Source organism: Ictidomys tridecemlineatus, chromosome 8, assembly GCF_052094955.1.
Source record: "Ictidomys tridecemlineatus isolate mIctTri1 chromosome 8, mIctTri1.hap1, whole genome shotgun sequence".
NCBI classification, from domain to species: domain Eukaryota; kingdom Metazoa; phylum Chordata; class Mammalia; order Rodentia; family Sciuridae; genus Ictidomys; species Ictidomys tridecemlineatus.
In genome coordinates, this window is record NC_135484.1 from 97,292,932 (window position 1) to 97,314,985 (window position 22,054).

At 33.9% G+C, this 22,054-nt stretch overlaps 1 protein-coding gene across 1 annotated transcript in view; it reads right to left on the bottom strand.

The window, feature by feature from the left end:
- Gfral (GDNF family receptor alpha like) overlaps positions 1 to 21,789 on the bottom strand; it is a 58,111-nt gene extending 36,322 nt beyond the window's left edge. Inside the window, exons 1-5 of the mRNA XM_005318849.3 lie at positions 21,768 to 21,789; positions 17,786 to 17,920; positions 15,025 to 15,183; positions 2,965 to 3,021; positions 1,832 to 2,162 (exon numbers count right to left, since the gene is read on the bottom strand). Of these exons, the coding sequence (XP_005318906.2) occupies positions 1,832 to 2,162; positions 2,965 to 3,021; positions 15,025 to 15,183; positions 17,786 to 17,920; positions 21,768 to 21,789 (704 nt within the window). The remainder of the gene's footprint in view (positions 1 to 1,831; positions 2,163 to 2,964; positions 3,022 to 15,024; positions 15,184 to 17,785; positions 17,921 to 21,767) is intronic.
- Positions 21,790 to 22,054: the final 265 nt, after the last annotated feature.

The following is a 22,054-nucleotide window of genomic DNA, read 5'->3' on the forward strand; positions in this document are numbered from 1 at the left end:
GAAAAACCAACTATTCTGTACCAGTCTGAGAAGGAGCTGATACCAAGGGGAGGTTAATATGAGAGACTCTATCAGATTCTCAAGACTATAGCAAGGTGTTCCATCACTTGCCATTAAAATCTGTTAATTGATATGGAGGCTCAAAAATACCATGTTCTGAATGTTATGTGCAAATGATTTCAGGATAACAAGGTAGCATACATCAGTTTCTGGCACTAGAGTCAGGCAAAGCCAGGTACCCATTTATGGAAAAACATCTGATATTTTCACGGGGATTGGTGTCCCTTTGGTGATGGCTAGTTAAAATATTATTAGACTCCATGGTTAGTGTGTATAGATAATAGATTGGCAGTTAGATAGATGATAGGTTGATAAACAGATTTTTATATAGAATCTCTTTGTGATATGAGAAAAATAATGTGATCAAACATGCTTACATTTCTCTGATTTCAAAAGATACCAACATTTTTTATGCACAACTAAAAACTGCCACAAGCAACTATATTAAGAAAAATATTTTCATGTCATTGACCTTAAGACTCATTTCAGATGCATCAAAATGTTAAAATGTATAAAAACTTGTGCATGATAGAATCAATGAAATATAGTAGTTCACTAATAAGAACTTTCGAAAAAACTCAATTTAAAACTCTAACTTGTACTATTAATGTGTCATATGTACACAATGGAGTTTTACTCAGCCATAAAAAAGAATAAAATTATGACATTTTCTGGTAATTGGATGCAACTGGAGACCATCATGCTAAGTGAAATAAGACAAACCCCAAATCAAGTGTTGAATGTGTTCACTCATATGTAGAAGCTAGACCTAAATAAGAAATTTAAAAAAAATGAAGGGGGAACTCATGAAAATATAGGAAGAGGATAGAGAGGGAGGAAGGATAAATGGAAAGAAAGGAAAGACGGAATTAAACAGACCAAACAATCTTATATGTGTGTGTGTGTGTGTGTGTGTGTGTGTGTGTGTATAGATAGATAGATAGATAGATATAGATAGATAGAGATAGATAGAGAAAGAGAGTAACATATGTTTATATATGTGTATTACCTGCATGGGGGCAGAGTGAAAGTTTTAATACAGGAGCCAGATCATTCATAACTCTGCTCAAAATCCTCCAGTACTTATGTAAAATCCTCCATTTTACTTATGCTAAAAGCCAAAACCTTGCAAAATCATTCAGGGCCCTAGTGATCTAGTCCTGCCCACACTTTACCCAATTTAATTTCTGGCCTCATTGCCTGTTGCTTTGCCCCTTGCACACCCCATCCTTACTGCTTTTTGACCTTGTCACTCATATTTCTTCCTCAACATGGGAAGAGATACAATTGGCTTGAGAACATTGGCTTGATATCTCTTCCTTCAGATGTTTACTGAGAGATCCATTCATGATCTTCAGTCTAACACAGAGAGGATTTATTCTGAAGGTCAAATAGCCACCCTGACAAAATTCTAGGACATTTGGCAGCCTTATATAATCAGTCCCCTCCCCCGCAAAATTCTGAAACTGTTATACAAACCTGGAATGTTAACCAATTCATTAGTTCAACTTAAATATATAATTAAAAATATGATTTCCAAATTTTCAGATACTGAATTGCTTTATTATAAAAAACCTATTCTGCATTAAAATTTCAAAAAGGTCACTAGACACGTACCACAGATTCAAAACTATGAATTGTCTGGTTTTATTTACACCACAGTGGATAATGGTGGGAACACCAGCTAATGTAATGGGATCAAGTGTTAGGACTGGACTGTAACAAATAAGGTGCCGAAATAAGAAAGTAAGGTATGCATGTTTTTACTCACCTGCATAATTCATCATTTCGGCAGCTGTGAATTACATTGAGGCAAGTAGGGGGTGGAATTATGTTCACTGCACATGGCTTGCTGTGAAGAGCTTCTTTGGACTGCTGACAAGGTATATCAGATTGAGCACAGTCACAAAAAGCCAACATCTGGGCAACGTTAAAAGGCATATTTTGATAGAAGAACCGTATGGCTGTTTGGCAGTGTTTCACATCACACAGATCTCCATTTGTTGAGCATGCTTTAAGGTAAGGGGCCAACTGTGCATTACACACCACATCCCCTACACACGCCTCTGTCACTTCCAAACAGGACTGGATCCCATTGAATCCTGAAAGAAATGGATATGCTCAGGTCATGAAAAAGTAAACACAAACCCATACATTTAGAATCTGCAAAAATTGTGAGACATCTATGAGCAAAATACAATGATGTGCCAATGTGCCATTTTTGGCAAACATTACTTTCTTTAGAGTAAGTATGAATATCCTGAGACCTGAGCAGTGTGCTATTTGAAGCATCTATCATCTATATTGGGTATGTATTATGATCCAGAGTGATGGGAAATGTATTGGGCCCAAACCAAGTTGTAGTAGAAAATCTCTGAATCCAAGTCTTCCAAATGTAGACAATAAATTTTCAGAACTTGCATTTGAACTATACAGCTTATGGTGAATTAATTGGCTCAAATCAAAATAATCGTAGTTCTGTTGCACATTACTGGAAGCAGATAGGAATCTCAAATGAAGGTCTATGTAATTCTTCTAGCCTATGAAGATGTTCACATTCTGGAAAACACAGGTATATGTGAATACTAGCCCCATCCTCACTACTACCACGTGACTACACAAACATAATTGGCCCCAAACTATTTAATTTATGTAATGAAAATATCTATGAGACTTAATCAAAATCTAGAATTTGGTTTCAACTGTAAAATATGCCTCAGAACATCCATGAATAGCTAATGAAAGGACAAACAATTATTGTGGAAGAAATTTTGTAATATTGGAAGTGCTACCCACATAATTTATTTTGTACTAACCTAACTTGAAGAAATCTGGTAACTATTTTTAAATTATATTGTCCATTTTTTTGCAAGGCATATCAAAATGATTACTTATAAACATTACCATGATAGGAAGGAGTAGTTATATTCCAATTGAATGTATCATCCTCATTCATGTTATCTAGAAGGAAAACAAAGAAACTGTCTCATTATTGAATTTTTTCCAAATTTCCTTGGAGAATTTATGAATGAGCAATTTGGAAAAAATACATACAAGCTCCTATAACACTCATTTAACCACTGATTTTGAAAATTAGGAGGGTTCAGAAGAAGAAAAGTAAACCTCTGAAACATCATTCACGTGAGTTAAACAGCTCTGCTTTGAGGATTCAATTACTTGATGATCTAAACAAATGCTAATTAATGACTAGACCATGTGGACCAAAGTAAGCAAACACTGTCTGGGGAAAGACAACAGAAGGAATGTTGTCTGAACAACACCAAAATAATCCCATCCCAGTAAATTCTTAATTAGATAGACATGAAATGTAAAAATTGTTTCCACATCTGGTTCCTTTAGCCTCCAAGAGTTCTTGGGAATTATAATTATAGAACTGGAAAATCTCTTGAATAGAAGTGAACTCAGTTGCCATTGATTTCTAAAATCTTTCAAGAAATACCCATTGAGTCCCTCCTATGTACTGAGTCATGTCCTGAAGATGCAAATCTTCAGTCGCTGTCATTGAGCATCCCCAGAGTCTGTAAGGAAATAGAAACTAAAGCCAAATAGAACACAAGGAGCTCTAGTAGGTATATGCATAAAATGGGAAGGAAATAGATGACCATAATTTTATTTTAAAACAAAAATTAAGTATTTTCCATTGGCTATTAAGATATTAACTTTTAATTTATGTAATGAAAATATCTATGAAACTTAATCAAAATCTAGAATTTGGTTTCAACTGTAAAGTATGCCTCAGTTGGCACAAACACCCTTTCATGACTCAGTCTGTTTACCACCTGGCTATGTGTTCATTTTCCTTGCCTGACAGCCCACTGCACCTACATGATGGTACAATCAGGAAAATTCTTCCTATCCCAACCAAATGTGTCACAACCTTTCCAGACTCTGTGTGCTTTCCCATCAATTTTTGATACATATTTTTTTTTCATTTTTTCTATTGATTGTTTACTCAATATTTCTTGTTGAGTCTACGTTCCTGTCTCTTCATGGAAGACTTGAAGTTCCTGTCTATGTCAGTCGTCCATCTTAAATGAAATCCCAAACAGATCTCAGTGAGTCACATGGTTTTTCTATAAAATAAAAAAGCCTGGGACAGACATTCTGTTATAGGTTAATACCTCTACATGGGGACTGATTGGGAAGGCTGTTCCATGCATCAAAAAGTATTGAAGAAACTACCCTTAATGGTTAAGTACGCACTCATTGGTATAAACTAAATGGTTGTACCTTGCCCCCAAATTCATGTTGGAGTCCTAACCATCAGTGCAGTTGTGTTGAGAATGATGTCTCCAAGATGTAATAAGGTTAAATGAGGTCATAAGAGTGAGGGGGCCCTATCTGATTTGGTTAGTGACCTTATAAGAAGAGACAGTAGAACTTTCTTTCTCTCTCTCCTCCTTCAGAACACACCAAGGAAGGGTCATATAAGCCAGGAAGAAAGGAGCTCTCATCAAAAGCAGATCCTACTTGACCTTAATCTGGGATTACCAGCCTCCAGAACTACGAGAAAATAAAATTTATTTCTTAAGCCACCCAGATTAGTTTTGTTCTGTTGGTCTATTCGGATGATTCAATTATATGAGTGGTTGGTATCCAAAATGAAAAAGAGCTGCATTTAGTATGGGAAAATAAATTTAATTTTTGATGGTGTACTGTTTTCATATGCAATGAATAATGTATTTCAATAGATTTTCTGCATATTAAATGCAGAACTCTTACTAGGTAAACATGCAAAATGATACAGTAACTTGTGTTTCGTGCACTCCAGCGACTGAACAGTGCTTATAAGGGAAAAATAGAAGTTTGTTTGCACACTCTCATAGCATGAAGTTGGTTGTATTGTCTTGACCTTGCATAAGTATGAGGCATTTGGAAAAGCTAATGTGTGAGGAACATTCACTTATTTTTAAATATTTTAATTTGTTCTAATTAGTTATGCGTAATGGTAGAATGCATTTTGACACATTGTACACAACTTCTCCTTCCTCTGGCTGAACATGGAACATTCATTTAATAAAAACAACTTTTTAAAAAAACTTAGGACAAAAAAAGCAGATTCCTCAGAATTTAAAAACAAACAAACAAACAAACAAAGACCAGCTGAAGGAAGAATGCTTCCTAGACTTTTACATTTTTTTTCATATTATATATTTGCATGTGTGTATAAATATATATGTATATAAACACACACACACATACATACACACAAGTATATATGCTTTTCCCAGAGGATATTTTAAATAGTAGCATAATTGTTGAGAAGAAGGTAAAGGACAATAAATCCTAGGAATAAACAGAAACAGACACCAACCATCTGAATTTTGAAATCATAAACAAATGTATTAAAAATATTTCCCTCAGGTATCACCAGAATTACTCCCATACAATTACTCCATACAAATATTTCTATTTAAATTTTATAATGTGACAAAATAAGTTAATCATAAACTAATAGATACATTTCTGTGAAATGATTAATTAAATTTAAGCAGAAGACTTCTTTATCAGAGGATATACACTAACATTTAATATAAATGAGATCCTCAGAGGAGACTGAACAGGGTGGGGTGCAAAGGTGCATGCTTGAAATCACAGCAACTGGACAGACTGAAGCAGGGGGATGGCAAGTTTGAGGTCAGCCTTGGAAACTTAGAGATATCTTCTCCCCCAAAGCAAATAAATAAATAAAAGGGATGGGATGTGGCTCAGTATAGAGTGCCCTTGAGTAGTTCAATCTGCAGGGGAGAGAGAGAGAGAGAGAGAGAGAGAGAGAGAGAGAGAGAGAGAGAGAGAGAGAGAGAGAGAGAGCGCTAGCCTGAAACCATGGAAGAAAGAAGAAAGATAGAAGGCTTGTATCTTGGAAACCTGGATTTTCTCCAAGCTTATTTTCCCTTTCTTGATACCTTGTTGCTACCTATGTCCCATATGGTACACACCGTGGTTTCATTAGAGAACATTTATATCTACCTTGTCAGTTTTACAGCTTTCAAAATATTGTTCACCTATGTAAAGAATTTGTCCTTCTCTGAATTTTATGCTGATTGTCTTATCAAATACTAATTTCAAACTCTTGCCCTGATATTCATCACTGATGTCAATCTTCTTCTCACCTCCAATCTTGTCATTGTGCTAGCTTACTTCTGTGCCCTTTGGGAAAAAAATCTCATTTACCACCTTATTTCAGAATTCCCTATGATCTTCACCTGCCCTCCAACTATGTATACCAGTAATCCAACTCTAAACTTGACATTTATTTGAATTTCTCTCTTTTGATTACAAATATGAATCATTCTACTATCTTCCAAAAACTTATCCTCATTTAATCTGTATATGTACCTCCAGGAATTTTGTCTTCATATTTCCTTCCAATCTTTTAAATATCTCCTGAATTCACTGACAGTTTCTATCCTAGATATATACACTAATAGATGAACTCTGTCACTGTTATCCCCTCTTTTTTTCTTATTACTTCCTTAGTGTAACTACAGCCTTATACATTTACACAGCTTTGTTTTCTCATAGAAACATCACATGATATGCAAACAGGTATCCCTGCAAATTAAAAAAATGGCCTATAAAATTCTTCTAATATATAGTATTTCATATGTCATCAAACATTATGCATTCAACTCAAGCTTACCATTTCCTTCATCATTCTCATAAGATGGCTTTGATTCACATTTAATGCTGAAAGTAGAGCCTTTCATTGGGAACCACTTTGAGCTAGAGAGAAGAGCTGGAAAATGTCATGTGCATTCCATGAGAGTAGAGACTACATTTTGCTGTCTTATATTTCCACTTAATAGCACTTGATAAGCATGATTCAAATGTATTGCATGGGTATTATTCACCACTTTATCCATGAATAATCAATTTTACCACCATCTCTGAATCATTCACATCACCATACATATCTTGTATCTCCATCTTGAAAAAAATCTCCTTTTTACAATAACCTTCTTTCAAAAAGTATCCTTAGTTTCTGCCTCCAATTTCCTTCCTCCTATTCCCTTACAGACTCTCTAAACTCCACCTTCAATCCTGTCATTGTGCTTTCCACTCCACAGATGTTTTCATCAAGGTCATCTGTAACCTCCACGTTGTCAAATACACTTAGTAGATTTTTGGTCCCGAATATCTGTATCACGTCATGGAATCCTCTCGATCTTTCATTTCTCCTTTGCATATTTCCTATACTTGACTTGATTTCCTGCCACTATTCTTTCCTGTTTTACCCTCTTTCTCTCTAGCATATCCTTCTAGGTTTTTGCTGCTCCTTTCTCTTCTCCCATACCAGTAAATGCTGTAGCATCCCAGAGGTCATCCACCTATTCCTTTTTCTCTTATTGATCAACTAATATCAAAATATGTCCAAAATTTGATAGAATCTCAACTTGCTGCCAATCTGTTCCAAGATACCATGCATGTCTTTGTTAAAGTCATCAAGTCTCATAGTCTTATATGCCATCTAGAAGTGAATGATGACTCTCTCAGTATCTTCTTACTGTACAGATCTCACATCCATATGCTACATAGAGAATTTAGACATAAATTCCATTATGTATGATTTCCTACTTGATACCTTTGCTTAGATATCGCAGAAACATTTCAAACTTAAAATGACCGACTCTGACTCCCAAAGACTCCTTTGTTCCCAACTAAAGCTTCTTCTAGGAACTGTTCCTATATTGGTTAATGAAAATAAAGCCAGCAGATCCTTATAAGTACTCAAGACAAAAACTTGGGAGCCAACTTTGATTCTTTTTCTTGCAGTTCTATAAGATAATATCAAAATATCCGGAATCACACATTTTCCCATACTGGATCATCCTCCATCATGTTTTGCTTTCTTGTTTGAAAAGCCTTCTAACTGGCTTTCCTACTCAGGTCTTTGCTTCTCTTAGTTTTCAAACAAATAACAACAACAAAAAAGATCCTATTAAAGATTAAAACTCAGGCCATGCCTCTCTCCTGACCAAAACCTTCCATGATTTACTATATGACTTAGAGTAAGAGCCAAGGTTTTGAAATCACCTACAAATACATATGTGATTTTGCAACTTTTACGCTTCTTATTTCCACTCCTGCACCTCTCTCACTTGCTCTTTCAATTCTAACTACAGTCTCTCTGCTCGTCCAAACTCCAAACACATTCACAACTCCAGACTTTTTTAACTCACTGTTTTTTTCTACCTTAACTATTCTGTCCCCCAGATACCCACATGGTGCATTTCCTTGTCTTTTGAAATACTTATTTAAACATTAATTTCCTCAAAGCACCCCTCTGACCACTCCATTAAAATTACAAACCACCTACTCAGATCTCTTTTCCCTCTACATGTTTTATAATTCTTTTTAGCACTCATTGCTGCTTAAAAATATACATGAAAACCTTTATCCTGTTAATTTTCTCCAGGTTACACAGCAGATGCTGTGGTGCACCATTCAGGTCCCCTGGGTGATCTAGGTACTAATGTTTCCCACATCCTAGGTGTATTGTTGGATGATAGGTCACCCCCATACTTTTCCAATCATTGCCTTCCTCTAAGGGAAGTAGTCATAACAGGTCACAGACTTTTCCAGGTACAAAGGACCAGCTCCCTTGAATCTATAACTCTGAAAGTCTGTTCCTGGAACAAAGCTTTCTGTGGAAGCAGTTAAGTTAGTTCTCCAGATTAACCATATTTCATTTCTACCTCTCCTTCCATCTAACTCTGTGTCTTCTTTTTAGCCTTGGTTCCTGCATGTGCACCTCAATACATTTCCGACATGTAAACCTCTGTCTCTGTGTCTGTTTCCAGGGAAACTGGTACAGACACTCCTGGAGTCAGAATGCAAGCTCCTGGAGAGCAGTGATTTTTGTTTCACTTTGTTTCATTTACTCTTTTATCTTAAGACTCAGAATATGGCCTGTGGCAATCACAATACATAAATGATCATCACTTACCACATTTAATCTTTTTTATTTAATATTTAAAATCCTCTGAAAGATAGCATGAAGGACATATTTGTTTTTAAATCCTATTGCATAGGACCTAACACATTGTCAATGTCTCCTATTTGTTCAACGCATGAATGAATGAAATTAATATTATGTCAAAACCTCAAGACACGTTTTTCTCTTCTTTGTAGTCCCCTTTGGACACAGTTGTGGTATTGAGCTTTCCAATTTTAGTTTTCTAAGATAAACACAGAAATGATAGAGTTGAAATGATAAGCCAAATATTTTCCCTCATTTTTGTGATTATACTGATTGCTGCTGATTTCGATTTTGTGAATACCAACCTAAAGCCGTATCTTCACTGAACCCATCCTCAGCGTCTTCACTTAAGGTAGGGACTTGATTCATTTGAGCATCCTGCATACAAATGTCTTCAAATAAACTTTTCCAAATTTGAGTACAGTCTACTTTTGAAGGGTCACTGCATGGACACTTCCATAAAATCATTTCTTTCAGCCTTTCTCTTAATGCTGCACACAGTTGTCTTCTACCCAGGCTCTTGCATTGTTCTGTCTCTCTGCCACAGGTTTTCTTAAAATTCTCATAAAACATAGTGCACTGTTCAGATTCCTGACAGACACGGGCACAGTCAGTCTTCTGTTCAGCCATTAACGATGTGTCTTTCTTATGGAACCACTGAGTAGTATTTGACTTGGAAGCCAAACTGGAGGACAGTGTTAACTCTCCTATAAATGAAAAACAACTAAAAATGAAATAATTTCATTTATTTATGACTCTTCAATATGCTTTTCATAAAGCATATAAACATATTTTTTATAAATATCCCAATACCCCTTGTCTTTCAAAAATCAGTGGGAAATTACTTCAAAGGAGCAGTTACAAATGACGTTGAATTTTTGAAAGTTGAGAAACCAAACAAAATTATTTAGAGTTTGCATAAACAACATAATGTTAATGCTCATTTTTAATGGTATTTTGTCCTTTCCATTTACTGTCTGTCTTTTCATTACATCTTCATGGTTAATAAAATCATTTAACTTATGTATAAGGCAATCCATTATTTCTTAAACAAATTTTTATGAATTTCCATTTTCTCCCACAAATGTGCCTTTACTAAAGTGTTTCTCTATCCATGCAAAGTCAATTTAGACATTTTTTTGTAATTCCTCTGTCCCCCATGAAATGAATTATGTAGATATACTGTTTGTCTATTTTAAAACTTCTATATGTACACCTTGTACATGGTAAGGTAAGACTTTTTGGCCCATACTCAACAGCAATTTTTGCCCCTTGGTGGTTCTACTGCCTTCATTGAGAACACATCTTCTATTAGAAAGACCCAATAAGCCTAGAATTGTATAAATTTTATATGAAGAAGATGGGGAGAGTAACTTCAGCACAAGATTCTTAGTAGATTTACAGGCTTTTTTTTTTCGTCTACTTCTAAAATGTCTTGCCTTCCTCTGAGGCACTTCAAGAAGACTTCCACGTTATATGTAGCAGGGCAGGCCTGTAATCTCAGTGACTGAGGAAGCCAAGGCAGAAGGACAGCAAATTCAAGGCCAGCCCCAACAGTTTAGCAATACATTGTTTAAAATTTTAAAATGAGGGGGAAGGGGGAAAAGCTGGGGATATAGCTCAACAGCAGAGCACTATTGTGTTCAAACCCAGAACTGGGAATAAATAAATAAATAAATAAATAAATAAATAAATAAATACATAAGACCTCCACTGCAATGCTTCTGAGACTGGAGTATTCTTCCTCTAGCCATTTTTTCTTGTCTTCAGGATGTCTGCTCTTCTTGTACTTTTAAGTTAAAAATTTTTTTTCTATTAAATGAGTGTTCCCACACATTAGTTTTTCAAACGCCTCATACTTATGCAAGATCCAGACAATATGACCACCTTCATGTTATAAAAGTGTGTAAGTACAAACCTCCATTGCACTCTGCTGAGCACTGTGCGGCCTCCATCGTACACGTGTTTTTGCTACTAGACCATTTTCCACCTTTACCTAATAAGACCTCACAATGAATCATTATATTTTATAAATTAGAGTCCTAAATAAGAACAGAAACCATCTCTTAAATCCCTAATAGCTAGCATGTCCAGGCATTCATGTACAAGATGTAGGTAATTTAATGCTGCCCTGATATAATTCACTCTCTTATATTGGTAATTATATATTTTGATATGAAATAAAATGTAAGGCTACCTAAATGTCAACATATTTGATAATATATACTTGTAATATAACTGAATATTTGTAACAAAATAATTGAAATTTGTATATAAAATATAGTATAACTATATATGTATATGTATATAGCCACTTTAAATTATATATCCTGACTAAATAGAAATTTGGCTCAATGTTGTCAGATACTCAAGAGCAGGGACTATCTCATCTAGAATCATATTCCTCAGAGTTTATACAACATCTACATACATAAATTGAGTAAAAAATATCTTAGATACAAGATTTAGATGCTCAAAATAGTTAATGAATTTTAATATTTACATCATATATTTATTGATCATTTTCTATCTTTCAGAAACTTTATTGGGAGTTTTAGCATATTAAAAAAACCAGAAATGCCAAAACCAATTTTTCCAAGAATAGAAATGTATATGTTGGTTGGGGAACATTTTGGTAAAGCAAAAGAAAGAAAGAAAGGTCAAGGCTTCCTGGAGAATGCTGCAGCTAATACAGAAGGAATGCTAAAATTTCAGTGTTTATTTCCTTTACTATTTTAAGCTGAAATATCAGCAATCCCTTGAATATGCCTTCCAAACCTAACAATCAAGTCAGGTCTATCATGAAGTGCATTTGTGAAATTGTTTAGGTCTTCTTTTCTATTTCATAGTTCTAAGGTTTTTGTAGGATTGGTTTATCAATATTTCCACATTGCAGGGTTTAATAAATTCCATGTGGGAAAAGTGGTTTTAGCATGATAGTTGATTTCATTTTAACTGCTCTCTACTTGTATATATGTGCTTAACTGATAGCAATATTTTATCCTAACTTGGTGTGATAAAAATGATGATCGAGATAGAAATGTTTCAATTTCTTGAAACAAAACAGTATTTTGATAAATATTTCAACATGCTTACATTTCTGACTACTTCAATCTAAAACTGGTAAAGATCCCTATTTAGCAAACTAATGTCATTCACAGGACCTGTCCTATTTAATGTCTCCTTTTAATTGCTAACTATTTTCTGGGTCCCCTCTTTTACTAGTTTTAAAAATTTAACAGTAGTTTCTTTTCCTACCATTAAAAACTTCCTTTTGGTCTCTCTAACTAGATTATGACATTGTTACTGAAAATACTTTTCTTCTCACTTCTCACTTCTCCTTTCCTAATGAATTTATTTTCCTTTGTGTTTTTATCTGCTCATAAGTCTTTAACTTCAAAATTTGTGCCTCTATTTTATATTTTTCTTCTCAACTCAAAATCTCTGTTTCCAAATACTAGTTGAATAAGGCATGTTCTATTACTTCTTTTTTTTTTCAATTTTATTTTTAGCATGGGAAACTTCATAAAAAATTATAAACATTCCTAATTTGAATGTTCCAAAGAATGTTTCAGAAAAAAAATGTTTCCAAATATAATGATATTTTTGTTCCCAATCCATAATTTCTTCTTTATTTTTATTTCATTGTAATCGATTTGAATATCATATTTAGTACATTCTCTTCTTCCACTATTCAGCTGGTCACCAGTTTCTACTAATTATAACTCATAGACATACTTAAAATATCCCCTCTCCTTATAATTCTCAGCACATGTGCTAGTTTAGGCATGTGACACTGTTATGGTTTGGATGTGAGGTGTGTCCCCCACAAGCTCATGTGTGAGACAATGCAAGAAGGTTTAATGGTGAAATGATTGGATTATGGGATCCTTAACCAAATAAGTGAATTAATTCCATGATAGGGATTAACTGAGAGGTAACTGAAGGTGGGTAGGGTGGGGCTAGAAAAGATGAGTCATTAGGGGCATTCCTTTGGGGTATATTTTTGGTGAGCTGACCTTAGTCTATCTCTCTTCTTCCTGATCATTATGTGAACCTCTTCTCTTACCACTCTCTTCTACCATGATGTTCAGTCTCACCTGGGGCCCTAAGCAATGAAGCTGTCCTCCTGTGGAATGAGACCTCTGAAACCATGAGCTCCTGAATAAACTTTTCCTCCTCTACAGTTTTTCTGGTAGGGTCTTTTAGTCACAGTAGTGAAAAAAGGTAACGAAAACAGATGCCTTGCCACCAAATTATTTTGATGCTTTTTAATTTATATCCTGCTTGCATCTTTCTCTCCCTTCCATTCCATCTTCTACCTTACAACCTTATCACATGGAAAGCTGATTCTTCATTCCTCTGTTTAAAATCGATAACAGATCCTCATATCAAAGGTTTAAAGTCTAATCTCATTAGAAAGCTGTAAGTTCAGCTTGCCTCATTTTTATTAACATCTGGTTTCTCTCCAACATTACATCCATCCTAATACTTTTCCATTCTACAATCCAACTTAACAAAAGATTTGTTGCTCTCCAAATGTGCTCTGCTTCATTGTATTTCCTCTATTTTAAAAATCCATTTTGTTTGCCTCCCTAAAGAACACAGTTCACCCTAAAAGGCTATGTCTGCCACAACTTTTAAAAATTATTTTTATAAAATAAAAATTGAAAAGTGGTGCTTAAGCACTGGCACATCTCCAGTCCTTTTTAATATTTTATTTAGAGACAGGGTCTCATTGAATTGCCTCAGGGTCTCACTAAGTTGCTGAGGCTGACTTTGAACTTGAGATCCTCCTGCCTCAGCCTCCTGAGCCACTGGAGGAACAATCTATGACTGCAATTCTGTGAAACCTTCTGGGTCACCATTATTTCTTCCTATATGACTTTGAATATTTTTTTGTGTGTGAATATGTGCATGAATATTATATAGAATGGAGTACATTGTACAAATGATATTCGGCAATCATCATTTTCATTAAGGATTGAAATCATATTAAATATGTTTTCAGATGAGATGGAAATTAAACTAAAATCAATAAGAAAGACACCTGGGAAATCCCAGATATTTGGAAATTAAGCAACAAGTTTCTAAACCATGAGTCAAACGGGAGATCCCAAAGAAAAGAAAATATTCTGAATTAAATAAAAATTAAAATATAGCATAACAATTTGTGTGTGTAGCTAAGATAGTTCTTGAAAGGAAATTCACGGTATTAAATATTCATGTCAGGAAAAGAAAAAAACCTTAAATCAATGATCCAAGTTTTTATCTGAAGAAAATAGAAAATTAAGAACAATATAAAATCACCACAAACACACACACACACACACACACACACACACAATGAGCCAACAAAGGACAAAATCAGAAAAGAGAAAGAGAAAGAAGGAACACAAAATATAAATACCTGAATGAATGAGAGGACATCACTACCACTCCTACAGACATTAAAAAGAACAGAATATTAGAGGAGCAACTTAGAGATGGCAATAAAAAAAGAGTTCATTAGAAACTCTAAATATAAAAATCCATAAAATGGAAGATACCAACTACTAAAGCTCACTCATGAAGAAACAGATAACTGAATTAGTATTGTAACAATTAAGTACATTGAATTTGTGTCTTGGAACTTCCAATGAAGAATAATAGCCTAGGTACTTTCACTGGTTGATTGACTTAATCTTGAATAAAAAAATAATGCCAGCTCTTTGTATACTGTTCCAGAATATGAAAGAGAAGGAAACACTTCTCAGTTCATTTGAAGAGGCTAGTGTTAGTCAGACAACAAAACTAAAGATTTTATAGGGCAAGACAATATGCCGATGTACTACTACATGAACATAGATATGTCAGCAAAATATTAGCAATCCAAAACCTTGCAATAAGAAAAAAGAATAATATGTCATGATTTAGCAGGATTTAGCTTTGGAACAAAGACCTGGATGAATAAGCATTACCTGATTTATTGACACATTCTTTTCCAAGAAACTTGTTCACAGTACAGTACAGGTCATCTGTGCAGAGACACTCTTTAAACTGGAAATTGCTGTCCACGAAGGACTGGATTCTCAGGTTACAGTGTGATAAATTACTTATCTTGCAGGGGTCACCTGGATTTAACAATCAAAATATAACACTCCAGATATTAATGTGAACATAACTTTTGGATCCTTTTCTCCAAAGTACTTTATAATTTATTTATTTACTTAGTACCAGGGATTGAACCCACCGGTGCTTAACTTTTGAGCTGCACCCCAAGCCTCCCAAAGCACCCAGATGCCAATCTGGGTAATTCTTTAGTATGACAAGATTATATAAGGTTGTTGCAGGATGATCAAATAAATGACTTTTTACACAAGATATCTATTTTTACTGTGCTTTTCCCAGAACATACTTCATAAAATAAATGGAAACTTTCTGCATTTGAAAGTAGTTTGTCCTGACATAAAATGCCAATATTTGCACTTCGGAAATACTCAAAGCTGTCCTTTTATGAAATCACCAGAATGATTTCTATTCTGTCATTTTAGATACTTCATTAGCTATTTTGTCTTAATCTGCTATTTTATTTTATATGTCATTCTGATATGTGTAGGTGGCTCTAAATTTATTGAGAAATGAAGTGAACCTGGCACTTATAAGCACTCCATAAATATTATTGAACAAATCTTTTATAACTAATAATATTTAATTTTCTGTTTTAATTTAAAAAGCTATACACGTTTATCCCAGTTTTCTTTTATACATTGTTCTGGATAAAACCACTTAAGTTTATATTGTCTGTGAATTTGAAAATATTTCTATTTCATCTTTATGCATGAGATAATTATGCAAATATTTTTGCAATTTACCACAAATATCTTGCTATTATATACTAAAATACATAAATAAGTGAGAATTCATGACACATGAAGTGTGATATTTTAGAAACACTTTTTAAATTGCCTTATATAAAAAGGAGTTTCATCATCAATACAAATAACAAATTTCGTTGTCCTCTGTCTTCATCATAAAATTATTTTATTACTTTAAGCAAATTATTTTTTCCTGAATAGAAATATGAATATTGAATTAGATAGCTATAACTTTCCTTCCAGTGTGAATAGTCCATGTACTTCCTCAAGGACACAGAAGAGCAGAAACTGTCTGCCTTCCTACACATTCTGTATAATTCACTGAGGTCATGTTGCTGGGCCAAGCCTGCTGATGGATATTGTACACATGGGCATTGTTAGAACTGAAGGTTGCTACTTTTTAATACAATGCAGTCTGAGGTAAAGGAAGCATTTGAGGATATGAGCAGAATGTGATCTAATCTTTGTAAAATGGAGAAATGAAAAAATAATGAAATACATTTTGAATTTCCCTTTAGTATTTGTCTTACAGAATGTTTCACAACATTCATCAGCATTTAGAATATTATAATAGCCATAATATAAGATGGTTCTATTTCTCATTATGTTAAAATGTTGCATTTTAAAACTAATTTTATCATGCCATTACGAGGACAATGTCCCCCAGTATAATCAGTTTAATATGTGTATTTTGTGTGAATGGAGCCTTACTATAATGACTTTGTTATCCACTGTACTGCCTACATGCCCTAGCTGAATTTCCACCCTGATCTTGTCTGTGTTTGAGGACAGAATGTCTTAAGGCCACAGGCTCCTCTTCAGTGGGCTAGCCAAAACCATTCAGATTCAAGATGGCTGCCACAGTGATTCCCCAGACCTCTAATTTCATTTTAATCTAATTTTCATACTGAGCAACACATCTATAAGCCACTCTGATAAGAAGCACCCCACCATAAAAGGAGAGAAAAGATATGGTGCCTGAGTTCTGAGAAGTCTCCACCTATTCCAGGAAAAGACATAAATGTCCTTCACTTTATTAGCCTCTCTCTCCCCTAATTTCTTTTCTCCACTCCCCAACAGGTCAAAAAAATTGATTTCTTAGTCTGTTTCCCACTTCTGTTACCCTTGGCCAATACAAGTTCCTTTTGCTGCTCATCCAGTACTGAGTCTTGTTATAGGTCTCGTGACTCTGAGAAGGAAAATGGGCCCAATTTCCAATTTTCATTTTGAGGAATTCCCCATTCAGGAAATGATTTGGTAAAATTTCATTTACTATATATGCAGTCACTATATAGTAAGACTTTCCCCCTCAATCGTTGTTTTCTTCATTTCTTGAAACTCCCTTCAAATATTTGGAATGTAGTATAATTTAAAAATTTAAAATTTGTTTTAAATGACTCTTGACAGAACTGGAATGAACAATAGTGTGTACTTTATAAGAATAAAGAACAAACATTATGAATGTACAAATAAATAGCAATGGTTATCCCAAACATTATTCTTTAGTCCTTGACAAATTGACATATTAGCAAAATGCTATTTTATTTGAAGAATTTTATTCATGGTTCTAAGAAGCACACATATCATTGGAGGATTTTTTTGATAAAACAAGTAAATGTAATCTTTAATTTTGCATAAATCTGCCTTAAGTGTTAATCAGAGCCTGTTAGTAATTAATCATATTCTTTTGTAATGAAATTCACCAAAATATGATGGAATGTAGATTAAGTGAATGTCAAAATTAAGAAAGATACTTAACATGAAGATTAACTTAGTTTCTAGAATTGTGGAAGAAAATATCAAATCTCATTTTTATTTTAGATAAAAGAAATCATTTGAGTTTATTTATAGCAACTTGTTTTACCTGAAACATTGCAAGCATCTTCCATTATTCTCCATGCAGGTTTGCATCCATGTGCATCACTTAAGCATTGCTCTCTTAAATATGCACAAACATTGGTGTGGGAAGCAGATCCATTTTCTGAGCTTAGTCTCACAGCTTGAATAACAACAAGAAGACAGCAAAAGTTTGCGATGTTGCAGTCTGGTGGTTATTTTCCCCAAATCTAAGTTATTAAAAGAGCAGAATTGTGGAAAATAAAGCATGGTAAAATTATTATGAGGCTGAAATGCATCTTAAACTCCCCTCTAGCTGTAGATCTGTATTTCTCCTGTGTAAGATTTTTCAATGAATTGTCTGTACTGATTCTTCTCATTCTCACCACCTATTTTCAACCTACTTATCTTTAGAATTTTTCAACTTATTTATTTTTAGGACTCTTATTTGATCGAAATTACTCTTTAAAGGTTTCTAATAACCTCATTAATATCAAATTTAATAGATTTAAGACTTTATCTGACCTCTTTTGACCATTAGTCATTTTGTTGATGTATTTGTTTTGGGATTGTCTTTCTTTGGCAACACTTTTATTGATTGTCTTGATATTTATCCAATCAATATATTCTGGCCATAATGAATCTCTCCTAGAATTACCTTGATCTCCTGTTAAAATGTATTTTCACTTAGGTTCTGTCCCATTCTCAATCTTATGCATTCTCTGTGGACAATTCTATGCTCTCTCAGTTTGAACTAAATTCCCTAGGCTAGGCTGGGGATATAGCTCAGTTGGTAGAGTGCTTTCCTCACATGCACAAGGCCCTGGGTTCAAGCCTGAGCACCATACACACACACACACACACACACACACACAAAAAAAAAAATCTCTTGGACAATGATTCTCAAAAAATGTGATTCAAACCAATATTTTCCAATATTATAGCCACAGATAGAAAATAGTTTCCTCTATCTGAATGTTTGAAACTATAATTTCTCTAACTTTGTCCTTTTCATCACTATTTCCTAATGGACCATAAGCAACATCACCATTATCAGAGGCACCCAAACCAGAAATCTTACATTCATGATAAATTCCTTGCATATCCTCAGTTTTACTCTTGCACATCTCTTCTTACAAAAATTGACTCTCACTTAGAGCATTTGATTAACACTTTCATTGGTCTGTCTGCCTCCAGTTTTATCTTATTCTGATATATTCTTTATACTGCCTAATCTACCTAATGCACCATTCTAGTATTGTAATTTCTCTGCTTAGACCTTTTGGGTGGCTCCTTATGACATGTTCCAGATTCCTCACCATGCACAATATGGAAATCCACAAGAATTTATAATTTTCCAAAAGTTCCATGCTGTTTTACATCTCTGAGGATTTACTGTGTCATCCCTATAAATATTCAATTGTTTTCTTCTGAATAACTCTCTTTGTCCTTTCAGATTGACCATAATCTTTACCTGTTTTAAGGAATCTTTCCCTGAATCTATATCATCCTTTCCCTACACCCAAATTAAATTGACACCCTTTACTTGTTATTCTAGAATCTTGAGATTTCCCTGATTGTCGATTTCACCTCTCTCTAGTATGTGTTTATGTGCTTCTTTTCATCACTGAGTTCTAGGGTTTTATTGGGTAGCACTGGAGTTCATTTTTAGTTTTATCCCAAGATATTCAATAAATGCATGTTGTTTCAAACAAAACAGTTGTTTATAGGTCAGTAATACATAATTAAATAACATCTAATCAAAACAACACCTTCCAAATATTTACAAGTTATTCTTAGAGGAGGAGAAATGGTTTCAGAAAGTTTTCCAAAGGCAATCAAGAGATGCCAATGCTAATTTAATGTTATAAAAGCAATTCAAGTTCATTTGACAACAATGCAAACCAACACTTGCTTAACAAATTTATAGAAAAACATGGAGACTACAATTGAGTTATAGTTATATTAACTTTAAGCTACATTTTAATCACATTTGAATTTGAATATTTATAAAGATGATATTAATTATGAACCACCTGTGACTATATAGAGTTATAGGCTTCAAGTAAAGCCTTGAAATCTTTTCTGCTGTCTTACCTCTTTTGAAACCTTGCTTCCTAAGACGATACCAAGACAATTGATTTGAACATGTGTACTACTTGCTGGGTCACTGCATTTGGAGGTTAGGCACATGGGTGTGGCTTTGTGACATTTTTCTTTTTGAGGGCTATAGTGGAAATCGACATTGTCAGCTTTCTATTATTTTCAAGTGTTCAGGAACAACCTCATCTAGCTAAACCCCTGTGCTCTTAACTTGGCTAGCCTAGATTAAAAGGGTGTTTTTGATTCTGGTGAAAATTTACTTGGATTAATCCAGTTTTCAAAAACCCTCATATGGGGATTTTATGTCAAAAATGTAACTTATAAGAAACTGGCATTTCACCATTTATCATCTGTCTTTTAAATGGTTACTTCAAGAAATTTACAGGTGGGCTGGGGATGTGGCTCAAGCGGTAGCACGCTTGCCTGGCATGCATGCAGCTCGGGTTCAATCCTCAGCACCACATACCAACAAAGATGTTGTGTCTGCCAAAAACTAAAAAATAAATATTAAAAAATTCTCTCTCTCTCCTCTCTCCTCTCTCACTCTCTCTTTAAAAAAAAAAGAAAGAAATTTACAGGTGATGATCCTGAATATATCATCAAAACATCATCCGTACCTCTGCTAAATGATAATTTATGAATTCTACATAATATCATTCCTAAATCTACTTCATCTCCTTTGACATTTTCAAATTTTGGTTGAATAATACACTTAATTGATTATTTTACATGATTTTTCATATCTTTCACTCAAATACAATACTGAGTTAATTAAAGAAACCATACTGATGATTTGGCCCGCAACACCCCAAAACATAATTATCTTTCTAAAATATGTCTTATTCCTTCTTAAAATTTGTGACTCTATATTTAACTCAAGATTTTTCAAAAATTCTCCTGAATTGCTCAGTGAAAATTAGGTTCTATTTTAAAATTATTAATAAGAAGAATGCCTCACATAATAGAACTGTTATTTATACAAAGAAAGACTGAAAATATATTAAGGATTCCTTTCCTTCTTGAATTATCTTTGACTCAATTTAGTTTGACTCTCCTTTTAAAGTTTAACACAATTTGAAATAAAGTTCTTTATTTTCTTGTCCACAGTTATGCTTTTGTTCATCAATATCTATTAGCCTAGAGTAAACAGAAAATACCCTGGCTTTGTTTACTATTATCCAGCTATAATTACAACTATCACTTTCCTGAATTTAATTTACAAGTTTTACTCAACACTGGAGAAGATAGAAAAACCCCAATAACACACAAAACAAGTAGATTGTTATTGATTCTACATTAAACACAGATGAATTCATTTTCATCATCCTCTTAAAATATAGTCATAGGATGTAATGTAGGAGAGGCAATTCCATACTTAGATCATTGAATTTGATCAAAATGTGAAGCATTTAATGTGGTGTTGTTTTATTCTACTAAATGAATCTTAGTAATATTAATATTTTAAAATTAGAGAAAATGAGTGTTTTAAATTAAAATCTTTTAATTTAATTTTAAAATAAAATAGATAATAATTCAAAATTTTTCTTATAACTTGTAAATAGATACTGGAAGATTTCATTTCTTTTTAAAGACTCTAGGACTTACATGAATTTCATAAAATCTTGGTAAATAACTCAAAGTCATTGAATTATTGTACAATTAAACAGAAACAACCACAATAATTAATGCAATTCTTACATTATTCATTTTCTATCAAGTTAGAAATAAATAAATAAAAGAACTGTACATTTCTGTCAGTGATGAACGATGCTGAAACATAAATGTGTCGTGTAATTGGTATTCTACATAATAAACCCGTTAAGTTTAAGTCATATGGGACTATATTCAGTTTGCAAATAATTAGTACTACAATGAGTTCAGACAAACCAGAAGTGCCATTCACTTACCCAGTAAAATGAGCACTATCATGCCGGATGACTTGGGGCTGTTCACCTGGACGAAATGCACATGTACTTATTCCAGCCAGGTCCTAACAGAAACTGTCCTAAATAAGGTTTCAGCTTCTGTCTTGTGTACTAAGAACATTACTAATTCAAGTTAACTTCCTATGTCACCATTTCCTCACCAATCTTTCCTGAGCTGTGAACTTTCCTAATTATATTCAAATTCAATTATTCTCCTGAGTATGCTAATACTGGATATTATGCTTCCAAGAAAGCCCACAAACCAATAA